This window comes from Labrus bergylta, chromosome 5, assembly GCF_963930695.1.
Source record: "Labrus bergylta chromosome 5, fLabBer1.1, whole genome shotgun sequence".
NCBI classification, from domain to species: domain Eukaryota; kingdom Metazoa; phylum Chordata; class Actinopteri; order Labriformes; family Labridae; genus Labrus; species Labrus bergylta.
In genome coordinates, this window is record NC_089199.1 from 21,037,737 (window position 1) to 21,049,915 (window position 12,179).

A 12,179-nucleotide genomic window follows, 5' to 3' on the forward strand; every position below is an offset into this window, starting at 1 on the left:
TTCCACTCGACTTCTGCATCGATGTCATATTGGGTGGAGTTCTTAAAGGTGGTCTTCCCTAACCCCAGAGGCTGATTAAAATGTGAATTCAACAGAGTGATGGTTGCTTCTGAAAAGATTTATTCAGCAGGTATTTCCAGTCCTCTCCTATAGCACTGAGATCTTCAAGATTAAAAAAATGATTTAACTGCATTGTGGTCAAAGAAGAACACAGTAAGATATCCATCTGAAACCCGACCAAACAAGCTGATTAACATAATTTAATCTTATCCGTGCTGTTCCATCTTTTTCCATCAGTTGCACTGGAGATACTCCTTCAGATTGGCCTGCTGTTTTACAGTCTGAAGGAGATATACGAGCTGTCTCTCCACCTGCTTGTCTTTTGTACAAACATGAAGTTTGATGACATCTGTCTAGAAATCTGCACTCAAGCAGAACAGTTTCATATTGGAGCTTTGTATCCCTTTACTTATCTATCTTTTCCTATCATTGTTGGCAGCTCCCTGCCTTCTTCTGACTGTTCGCAGAATTTTCGATATGCTGGTGCATGGTCTGTATTTGGTTACCAGGGGGGCTGAGGTGAGTGGGCTGCCTCTCCGGTTGTCATTCGTTCAGCAGCAGTTAAAGTGGACCTGCAGTGAATCAACTCTGAAAAATTACTTCTCTCTCAGTAGGAGATAGTTGGGTGTATTCAAAGGACCTTGTCACTTCCAATATGCTCTCAATGAATCTCAGCCGTTGCCGATCCAAGGCTTCAACCCACTCCGCTGTAAAACCGATGTCTACAGGCCCATTCTGCCACTGTGTGCAGGGAGATTGTTCTTTCACAGCCTATTACAGCTCCAGGGTTGAACAGAGTGTAGATATGTACATACAGGACAGCTTGTAGGGGCATATTTTGTGTCTCTGTGGAATGCTTTTATGTGTATGTGTGAGTGTCAGAGGAAGACAGAAGAGAAGTGAGGGTTTGTACATGTACTTAATAGGATGGAGAATAAAATATGCAGCATCATGTACCAACTACAGTCTCATCAGTGGAACAATGACCTGACCCTTACCAAAGCATACCAAGCTGCTGCTGAGCAAAAAGTTAAAAGAGTCAATAGACTGAAATGAAATTGGAAACTATTAAATACAGATTTATTGCTGAAATGGATTTCTAAAGATGAATGGCAGATATTTGATAGTTCCAGCTTCTCCAGTGTGAAAACTCAATGTTTCTGAATGCCAAGCTAACATACTCAAATTTCATGTTTTTTTCCACAATCTGATAGCAGAGAAACTATTATAGAAGTAAAAAATGGACAGATTTAACCAACTGGAATACAACAATTGCACATGTTTTCATTTCAATAATATTAAAAAATACATATCTGTAATGTCTGCACTGTTGTTCAGTAGAACATTTCAGATCTGCCACATGGCAGGTAAACGTTTGTCCAATAATAGTCATACATAAAAGTATTGGGTATCAAATATAAAATATCCTGTCTCGGACAAACAGCATAATGGATTGATGGATGGATGTATGTCTGTCTATAAAATAGCTTGCAAGAATGTTGATACCTAAAAAAACAAATCAACTAATTGTTGCACATTGAGTAGGACCCAAATCTTTTAATACTGGATATGTTTTGGTCAAACACTGAGAACTGTATGAAGAGGTCAGTTTTGGTTCTGGGTATGTTGGACAAAAACACACTCTTTGATTTAAGTGAAGCTCTGTTTATAGTTACACATCTTAATATCTATATTACTTCAGGAGTAACATTAAAGGGACCAGTGATCTGAACAATATGTCAGATGAAATCTGCTGTGTTAATTGCAACCTCGAATCAAAAGTCAGCTTGTATGATGCAGTGATTTCTTAAGGTGGATATTTTCTTGTTTGGGTATAAAACAGGCTGTCCAGCTGCAGTGGCATTATAACAACCTAACGTCTTTCTGTCTTGGACCCTGTTGGTCTGTTTGGAAAGGCAGATACATGCATAAGAGATTCTGAGGGCCACATATGAATACCATTAAAATATGATGTCTGCAATTTAATAAGCACAAACACCCAGGTAATACTGAGGAGGTCCAAGGAGATATCAACCTCATCAGAAGCCTATTTATCACATTTCAACTGCACCTAAACCCTCAATTTGTTTTAATGATGTGACAATCTTTGAAGAAGTAATTTGGTGTAAATGGTGATTCCTTTTGAAGAAAATAATGTGTAACCAAAGTGCCAACACAGAAAAACAACCAAACTACTGCTGCTAATGGAGTACTCTTGTCTGTTGACTGAAAGCCAATGGGATTGTCCTTTTCTATTTTGTATTATTGATTTAGCAATCTTTTAAAATTAACATACATTTTTATCTTTTTTCAATCATTATTAAAATTGCCAGCAGTGAAAATTAATCTTAGGCTCGAAACAAACCTCATCATGATTATATGACTTTAACTTTATCACCACTGAGCTTCTATTAACATGTCTAATTAAGGGTGGTGATGTTTTATGTCGCAGATAACCTCTGTAGTCTTATTTAGCCTTCATTAGCTTCTACTTTGATTAAGAGTCGAGCCCAACCAATATGAGATTTCTGAGATGGCTACAATTCGGTTATTGGAGGGGAAGACTGCACTTATAACCAATATGGCTGCAAATACAGTATACTTTTGAACTGGGAAATAGAAAAGAAAATGAATAAAAAAAAGTCTATTGATCCAGAGAAGTCTATCTGTCAATTTATATTGGCCAACTCATATCATCCAGGCTCTAGTTAAGGCTTCAAAACGTATCAGTAGGATATTTACTTTCATAATTCTGTTGAACATAAATGTATGAAATCTTTTGAACTCATTCTCATATGTCACTGAACCTTAAAAATATCCCAATATGTCAGTCTGGTGTAAAATCAGCCGCAGCAATAGGGAAAATAATAATCTTATGAATGTCACATTATTGTGATAAGGCCGAGTGTGTCTGCCAACAAGGCTGATGGCTGAAAAGGAAGCACTGGGATCTGACTCAACCCTGTCAACCTTGAGAGTTTATGGAAACCTTTAGAATTTAAAATGATAGACGTAGGAAGGCTGTATGAAAGAGAAGAGGGGAGTTTGGAAGCAGAAATGTCTTTTCATTCTACATAATGCTGCAGTAAAAAAGTTGAGCAAAAAGAAGAGGTATTGAAAAGCTCATACCAATACAAATGCCTTTGCCTTTTTTTCTGTTTCCCCCATTTCTCACAACTCTTCTCTTTTTCATCTTTCAGGAATTCACTCTGAAGCCCGTGGACCTAAGCAGGCCTGAGGGCTCTGACATATACCAAATCCCTGCCCTGGGGAACGGGGGAGATTAAAAACTTCTGATTGAGGTGGAGAGGAAAGAGACACAAAGAGATAGAGAGACGGGAGGGAGAAAAGCTTATCGTTCACCTTTGTTCTTCTTAATGCCCCAAGTGAAGGATCTCCATAGACAAGTCTGTGAGTAACAGACACTAGAAAGCTTCCTACCACCGCCGTGGTCAGATGATGGAGTGAGGGAGGGAAAAAAAGGAGAAGAGAGCAGGATAACATCCTGTGAAAGAACCCAGCTCCTATTCTACATTAATTGAATGCCTGGGAGAGAGGAGAGACATGAGAGGAAGCCTTTTCTGTGCCAACTGCTTCAAGAGGTATTGCAATTAACCCTCTGGCCATCCTAAACTAATACCTGGCTACTGTTGTTCCCTGATTGCTGGGTTTGGTTGTACGCTGCTGATGTGTGCTCAGGCTGTGGTCATGTTTCAACCCCTGGCGTCTAGACTGGATCGGACCGGCTGCCAAAGACACAGCGTGATTGTGCCTCTGCTTCTGCTGCTGCTGCTTCTTTACAGCTCCCTGAAGGCCGCTCAGGCTGCCAAACCCAAAGGGCCGGGACACACGCATTTGAACTCCATCCGCATTGACGGGGATATCTCCTTAGGAGGGCTCTTCCCAGTGCACGCCAGGGGCCACGATGGCAAGCCGTGTGGGGAGCTGAAGAAGGAGAAGGGTATCCACAGACTGGAGGCCATGCTCTTTGCCCTTGACCGCATCAATAATGACAATAACCTGCTGCCTAACATCACACTGGGGGCGCGCGTGCTGGACACCTGCTCCAGGGACACTCACGCCTTGGAGCAGTCGCTCACCTTTGTGCAGGCTCTCATCGAGAAGGACGGGACTGACGTCAAGTGTCTGGGCGGAGGAGCTCCAATCATCACCAAACCTGAGAGGGTGGTGGGTGTCATCGGCGCCTCCTCCAGCTCGGTCTCCATCATGGTTGCCAACATTCTTCGCCTGTTTAAGGTAAGACATCAGCACAGCTTTGTTTGTGTGTGTCCACAATGTAAGAAATGAACTGAACAGAGACACTAAGCGGCTTCTGCTGTCAAATACTGTATGAAACAAAAAAACAGTGATTTGTGTTGTCTTTGCTTTATTGATCCTCTTATATATATTCGTTTGAATAATTGATAACAGTGGCTGGGAGAACAACAAGAGCTGCTATATAGTGTGAGAGAGCTATATGTGTTAGATATCTGCTGCCACACAATGGACACTTTCATAAGTTTAGAGGGGAGATCCTGTGGTAAATCTCATCACAATATGCCCTGCAGGAGTTGGTTGCTAAGCAGTGAGAGGTACTGCCTGTCACAATACAGAAGTGATTAATATGAACTGCTTGATTTCATTTTTTACCCCAAGGCCTGTCTGCCTTTCGGTTTGCTGTTTACATCCACTCACACTATGGATAAAATCGGTCCTTTTCAAGTACATTTGGACATTTGATGAATTATTTAACACGTTCTTCCTTCTTTCCATGCAGCCAGCCATAACAGGCATAATAGCGCTTTCTACTTTACTGAAGGTGTGATTGCTATTTACAGCTCGGCTCACTTCAAAATGGTGTACCTTTCCTTGACTTTTGGAAATAATTACTTTTGATAAAGTTCTGTCTCATGTTTGGAATTGTTTCATGGGCAATTACACATTTTAGCACACATATTACTCAAATCACTTTCCCTGGGACCGACGGGGATGTGTCTTATTAAAATTCTGTGGTAATTAAAATGAGAGATTCTTCTTCAGATAACACTCTGATTTCATAACCAACCTCAAAAGGTATTTCAGAGCCTCTGTGTTCTGCTTTCACCTTTAAAAGCTGATTAATACCCAGACTCCAAAGTTTACTTCCACTTTGATCTTGCATGAAAATTCATGCCTAATAAAGAGAAGAATTCCCTCTTGTCTTGCTTAAAGGAACTGGGAGGTCAGTTCCTGGCTCAGATGCTAAATCTTCTCTGCAGCTGTTTCAGTGTTTCACTGTAGGACAATAAAGATGACCATGTATGGGCTCTTAGCTGAAACATCATCTACATACTGTAAAATCCGGTGTATAAGACGCACTTTTTAGACCTATTTTTCCCTCTAAAAGTTGGTTGCATCTTATAAACCGGTGCTACCAATATAAAACGCAGACATGTGCCCTCATTACCGAGAGTCATCACCATCACACACTGCAAGCGAGGTGACACACTGAAAATTCATCCCCATTCATTGTGCATTGCAAGTTGATTGCACGCTTAGCTGGGATTCATAGCGACAGAGACAAGTCTGGCTGCGTAACATTTTAACATCTTTTCTCCCTCCCTCCATCAAAAATCGTTCTTTTTTTTTTTAAGATTTATTTTTGGGCTTTTTGTGCCTTTTAATGGAGAGATAGGACAGTGGATCGAGTCAGAAATCAGGGAGAGAGAGAGAGTAGGGAATGACATGCGGGAAAGGAGCCACAGGCTGGATTCAAACCTGAGCCGCCCGCTTGGAGGACCACAGCCTCCGTACATGGGGTGCACACACTAACCACTGCGTCACCAGCGCCCCGCTCCCTCATACATTTAAAAGCAAACGTGGCATAGTGTCCAGTAAATAAAACGTGTGGAGTGCACTTTTGATTGAAAGACTCCCATATTAAAGTTAACAAGTGACCAGCGGAGTCGGGCAGCCTGTCAGCACTGGCAGTACTTCATAACTTTCACTGCTGGCTGAGAGCTCAACTACCGTAACTGTAGCTGGTAGGAGTGCAAACTCCACAAAAACAGCAAAAACAGATGGTACCAAAAGAGCTGGACAGCTGTACACAAACTGCATGTTGTAGACTTTTGCTGAAGACAATAGAAGTCATCACGCAGGAAGGACAGTTTAAAGCTTCTTTCTTTCTGTGAAACCCCCCAAAACAGATTGCGTCTTATATTGTGACCTCTCACACGTGTTTGTTTTTGTGATTAAATACTAATACAGACAAATTAAGTTATGACCAATCAATGGAGAGCTGACTTCAACTTAACCAAAAATTACTCTTAGTACTCCTTGGGGACGCCCCCTCATTCAATATTTATGAGTCTGGACTGAAATGGATATAAACTGTAACTTGTGTGGTTTGACGCGTACAACAAAGCAGCAATTCAAATTTTTCTCATGTGATGTATAAACTCAGCATCTGCAGAAAACAAGCAAGAAGTAATTACCCTGTGCTGTTAGGGGTTTGTGATGGGCATAGTCACTTTTGTGTGATATTTTACAGACCAAAAAGGAAATATATTCACAACAAAAAAAACAATGAAGTTTAATTGATCTGTAGAAAATCATTGTTCCCCCAATGCTCTTAGTTCTGCTGCTGAATGTAAGACTTTTCCTAAACTAGTCCAGATAATGGCACCGCTTCCTCTACTGCCTTCCAGTGATATCTACACTGTGTCTGCTATGCCAAAGCCATGTAGGAGAGAGACTCTGACGAGGGACAGAATAATACTACAGCTCTATGATCAGGATACTAACTCACTATAAATTCTAGATACTTCAATACTTTCCAATATTGTTCCCAATACTTTTCTATACCACCATTTTTGACATGATACAATCTCTGTCATTTTGATGATAGATGGTATCAAAAAGTGCCAAAGCCTTATAAATACTTTAGTCATATCTTTACAAAGCTGCTGTGCGGAAAGAGAGAGCACTGTCCAATTTGTACAAATATATTGGCAACATTTCAACATTGCCAACATATTTATGCAATTAAGACTGTGTGGAGTGTCCCTTCATTTTTACAACAAGCACAACTAGTGAAGCACCTCACATGATCGCTGAAGGCCCAGGTCGTCAAACACTGACACTTTGTCACAGCATCTCATACATTAACTTTATCTGAGCTACTATTAATTAACTTAAAATGTTCTTTGGTAAGGTTAATGTTATAACTTCATAATGGAAAAACTGCATGGTTAATGGTGCCCCAAAACCTTGCAAAATGTTTGTGTATTGTTTTACAAATCAAATGCAACACCATCCCTAATTTTACCAACCTTCCTTGTTTGCATTTCGAGAAGTTGCTCTGAACATGTCTGTGAGGTTGCTTTTATAGTTTGCGGCGTGCATGCTGCTTCTTGTGCAGATGCTAAAGGATATCTTGTGCAAATGCAAGCTGTGTCATTGGGCAAGGTGAAGTATCTGTATTTAACACTTACAAATAACAGGCTGGTATTAGTGTACAAATGACCAGCCTAAACTATCATTGGGTTGCTGGACTGTAGCAGTTCTGCATTGTAGTATATAGTTGGCTAAAGGAATGAATAAAACAGCATTAGCATATTAACCTAAGAAAGATGTGGTGGTCCCTGATATTAAAAAGACAATAATACCTAAATTGTTAACAAGTAGGAAACACCGTGCTGTGAAAGATTCTGTATCATATCAGCTCACTGAATCTGGCAGTGAATTTGTTAGAATCCGAGCCCTGGATATTAGTGAGGAGGATTTGAGGTTCTTCTTTTTTTTTTTTTAATGCTTCTTTTGCATATTAGTTAATCTAATACTCCAGTAACAGCCTGCAGTGTATGTATGATTAGATAAGCTCCCTGATTCCAGAGTGTTACAAACCAGACGGGATTTATCCTGCTTGTTGAGGCCCCCAGCCCTAACCAGACTGAATCCAGTGTGACAGAGCAAACACACGCGCTAATATTTTTGTGCATCTTTTACATGTCCTGCTGCTTGTGTGTGATTTTCTCCAGCCTCCCTATGTCTCTATGAATGGCTGTGCTTTCTATAAACCATATGATAACACAAATAACACCACAGCCCTGCGCTGTAGAACTCTGTAGTTCTCTTTCTGTCTCTTTCCACATAAAATATGCTTATATGCATGCTCACACAGGTAGGAGCCGGTGTGGGCCTCAGTAATGAGCCTCTCTAGCAGCATGTTCTTGATCCTGTTCTCACATGGAAGCCTCAAATCCTTCGTCATTACCACTGCGCTCATTCCCTCTTCATTAACGCAAGCAAGCGGTGTCCTTGCATATTTGATTCGGCTTTCTCTGATCTCCTCTCTCCTTATCCTCAATATATATATTAGCCTTCCCCTTTTCTGCCTTTTTACATCCAAACTGCTGGAGGTTAAGAAGCAGCTGGCAGGTTGACTAGATCAACAAAGAGAGATTGTGCCAGTTCATCCTCGGTAAGGACCTCTGAGTCGCACTATTGAAAATCAAACCCTGTCCGAGGCAGTCGCCAGTCACTCAACATCCACTCTAATTGAATAACAGTCATTACCACAATGAAAAAAAAGGGGAAAAGGCTCCTGACGTGATGTAAGGCAGTCTGTTCAGTTGTATAGATTAAACAGTAAAGCTTTAATGGAGAGTGGTGTGTGGTCATCCAGACGGGCTCTTGAGTTATAGCTTCCTGGTGGATCTTCGGGTAGACCGGATGCGAGCTGGTCCTCCTGGCCGCGATGGATCTTGCTGATGGACCCGGAGGTAACTAACTTAACTTTACGGTTGTAGCCTAACACACCCTGCGCAAGCAAGAGATAATGTGCCGCCATGACCTAGCATGCAGGGAGAGGCAGGATGACCGCAAGTGCTGCGGCCAAACATAAATGTTTGCTTGAAATGTGCATGCACACGAGGACACACTCAGCATACTGATGAGGACAGGCAGACTCTTAAACATGTAGACATGTGAATTACTCTGTGCTTAAACAACCACAGACACACACAAACATACCATGTATATAAACACTTAACACAGGGGATGACAAGCATGGATGTAAGCAATCGAGCACATTTGCAAGCCAACCTCTTTAAACAGCAGCAGCAGCCGCCCTAGTGTAGTTAGCAGGTTTAGAGAAAAGTGTTTCCTCAGCACTCAGCTGCATACAGATGTGCTCCTGAGCAGCTTGATGAATATTTTACTCCTACCTTATGTAAGGGTAACACAGGGAAACCAGGAACTGCAGCTCCAGAGCATTTCGGTGTAGTTACCCGAGAAGTGGGAGCCGCTGTGACAAGCAGTTTGGGAAAAGATAATTCATGATCACAGAACAAGTATTGTCAGACGATTGCATTATTCATATGCAGAGCAGGTGTGACTATGAAGTTAATTCACATCAGATGAAACACAGATTGTTCTCCAAGGTTTGTCCCTCCTGACTAGTGTTTGTCTCAGCAGGACGTCCTGACAGGGATTTCCTTTTCTACTCAACCGTAGCAAAAAGTTTGGCTCTCGCTCAGTGGAAAAACAAAGTATCTCTTATAACTCTTCCATTTGTTTCACTCAGTGGTGCACATGAGTTGCCCAATAGAGAGGCACTGACCCAAGAATAAGGAGCTCTGAGCGTCCTAGCCTTTAATGCTCACTGGAAAGCATTTTGGTGGCTCCTTGTTGTGACATTACAGTTTACTGCTGGCTGGACAAAGAGTCGCACATTGGCCGAAGTGGCTCGTTTCAGCAGTGAAGGGGAACACAGAGGGGTAGAAAAGAGAGGATACATTTAGAGGAAGGAACGAAGAATCTAATAATTTTTTTTCTGCAAGAGCACACAAGCCTTCAGCATCCCACTGATTCTGACATTTTCCCTCACCCTGAGTTCAAGCTCTTGTTTGTTGCTGACACATAAGCTTACCCACGGACTTATTGTTTATGAGACTTTACATTTTCAGGGAGCCTCTAGAAAAATTCCACAGCGGCAAATCACCTAGCTGAGATTTGTAAACATTTGATAAACACGATTCAGAATATCAAACCTACCTGATATAAATAGTTTTTTAAACTTCCAGACACCTGCTGTTTCTAGGCTGCTCTTGCATGGCACCGCTATAATTAATGTGAGTCAGTTAATTGTTCTGAACCCTCGAGTGTTAAGTGCTCTAAACTGACAACAAAAAGTAGAGCAAATAATATTCAGCAGCGGAAAAACGCCGACCATTCTGAATAGTTGATTAGAGGTTTCCCTCAGCTGCCGTTTCCGAGCCTTATTTCTTGTGAGTTCTTGTGGGCTTTTGGACATGATAACATTGCTGGAAAAAAAACCATGTAAATAATGAACCACAGCGTTGAATAATACATATTTCAGACAGATTAGCAGTTATGTATGTAATGCCAGATTTTTTTCTAGAACTTTAATCCAAGGCAAAGCACGCCACGGCAGCTTTGAATATATACCACATTTTAAACAGAGACGGTTCAAAGGGCTTTACAGACAGATAAAGTATTGGAATGACATTTAAAAACTATGAGCAATTAAAAAAGGGTATATAACATGTTACAGAAATGGTAACAAGAAGATGAAGAAGAAGCGCAATAAAGAAGAACATTATGTGCAATATATTTGTTATCTTTTATAGTCATTTTTATACATAGTTTTCTTTTATACTTTTTTATGTTTTCATCTTATTTTTATGTAAATACTTGCTGCTGTTTTTTTTATCCCGCGCTATGACGAGCCTACTGCAACGAAATGTCATTCTGATCTGCACTGTGAGGTACAATTTGAATGACAATAAAGAAAACTTGAACTTAGATGTTAAAGTGGTGACGTTTCATCATGTAGCACAGTTGCTAAAAGCAGATTCTCAATGATTTTATTTTTACATTAAACTCCTTTTTTTTCTTTTTTTCCTCCTTTGAGTCAATACACTGGTTTATTGAGTCACCCTTCTTTTCTGATGGGATCACATGTTGAAGCTAAAGTGTAAACAAATCTTGATCATGAAAAGGACAGTCCAAAAATACGCTTTTTAAAAATACATTTCATAGTCAGAAAAAGCAGATGTTTTTTTTTTCCAGGTGTTTCATTTCTGTGTGTTTGCATATGCTTGGGGGAAAAAAACATCACTTTCAGTAAAGCTGCAATAAGATGACAGCTTGTGAGTGTTACGCTATCAGTGTCAAGCTCATTCAAAGTATGATGCATAGAGCAGAAACCTCGTCACATAGGAAACGGTGACGAGGTCGTCAGATATAAGTAGCTGTTTTTTCACTTTCTCTCATGATTCCTTGAATATGTGAGCGATCCATTCAGCAGCTGTTTGTGTGGTCAAAGCTCGACCACATGCCTCTCTCCCAGAGCTGCTCACCATCTGCTTTGTTGCAACCTCTTTAAGTCTGCTAATGGTTATTTCCCTCCAGTTGATCATCTGCTCTGGCAAACGTTTATGTTTCAGCCCAGATTGTTAAGTGTTAGGTGAGTATGATGGGTTAATGTACCGCAAAAAAAAAACCTTGTTTTTCCTTCTCAGGAAACAGTGAGTGAAAGTTTATCTGGTGAACATAATGTTCCTTTATGGTTTTCTTTGAGGACCAGCCCCCTTCGTTGGCAGCTTCAGTGCAGATTATTTGAGCAGGATTTCATCTTTTGGCTTGTTTTCATCTGGAAAGAAGTAATCACCTGAGCGGAGTTTCAAAAGTAAAAATGTAATCAAATCTTTAAATGCATGCACTTTGTGGTCATTTACATTTTGGACTAGGACAGAATTGGATCAGCCATAACAAAAAAGAAACTAAACCCACTTGAAAGGTCTGGTATTAATCCTGCTTCACAGTTTTATTCCTGTCCATGTTTTTCTGAGTGTATAAAAGGAAGTTTGGCAGTCCTTGAAATCCAGCATGACTTATCTTATATGACGCTTCATTATTTTTTACTCCCAGTTTCATCACTTCTTGGTCGAAAATTGTTTCCCTGTTTATTGCATTTCATCATTGTGGTCACCCACATTTTTAATGGGTCTGCATCAGCCTGATAAATAGCACAATATGGCGACCATATAGTTTGTAGTGTGATAGTCAATCCTCCAATTTCCGTAACTTTTCTTTTCATTAAACACTCGTAT

At 40.6% G+C, this 12,179-nt stretch overlaps 1 protein-coding gene across 1 annotated transcript in view; it reads left to right on the plus strand.

Annotated features, from left to right (window-relative positions):
* LOC109981743 (metabotropic glutamate receptor 4) overlaps window positions 1-12,179 on the plus strand; it is a 185,993-nt gene that overhangs the window by 39,203 nt on the left and 134,611 nt on the right. The window contains exon 2 of the mRNA XM_020630682.3: window positions 3,261-4,317. Within this exon, the coding sequence (XP_020486338.1) occupies window positions 3,748-4,317 (570 nt within the window). The 5' untranslated portion in view covers window positions 3,261-3,747. The remainder of the gene's footprint in view (window positions 1-3,260; window positions 4,318-12,179) is intronic.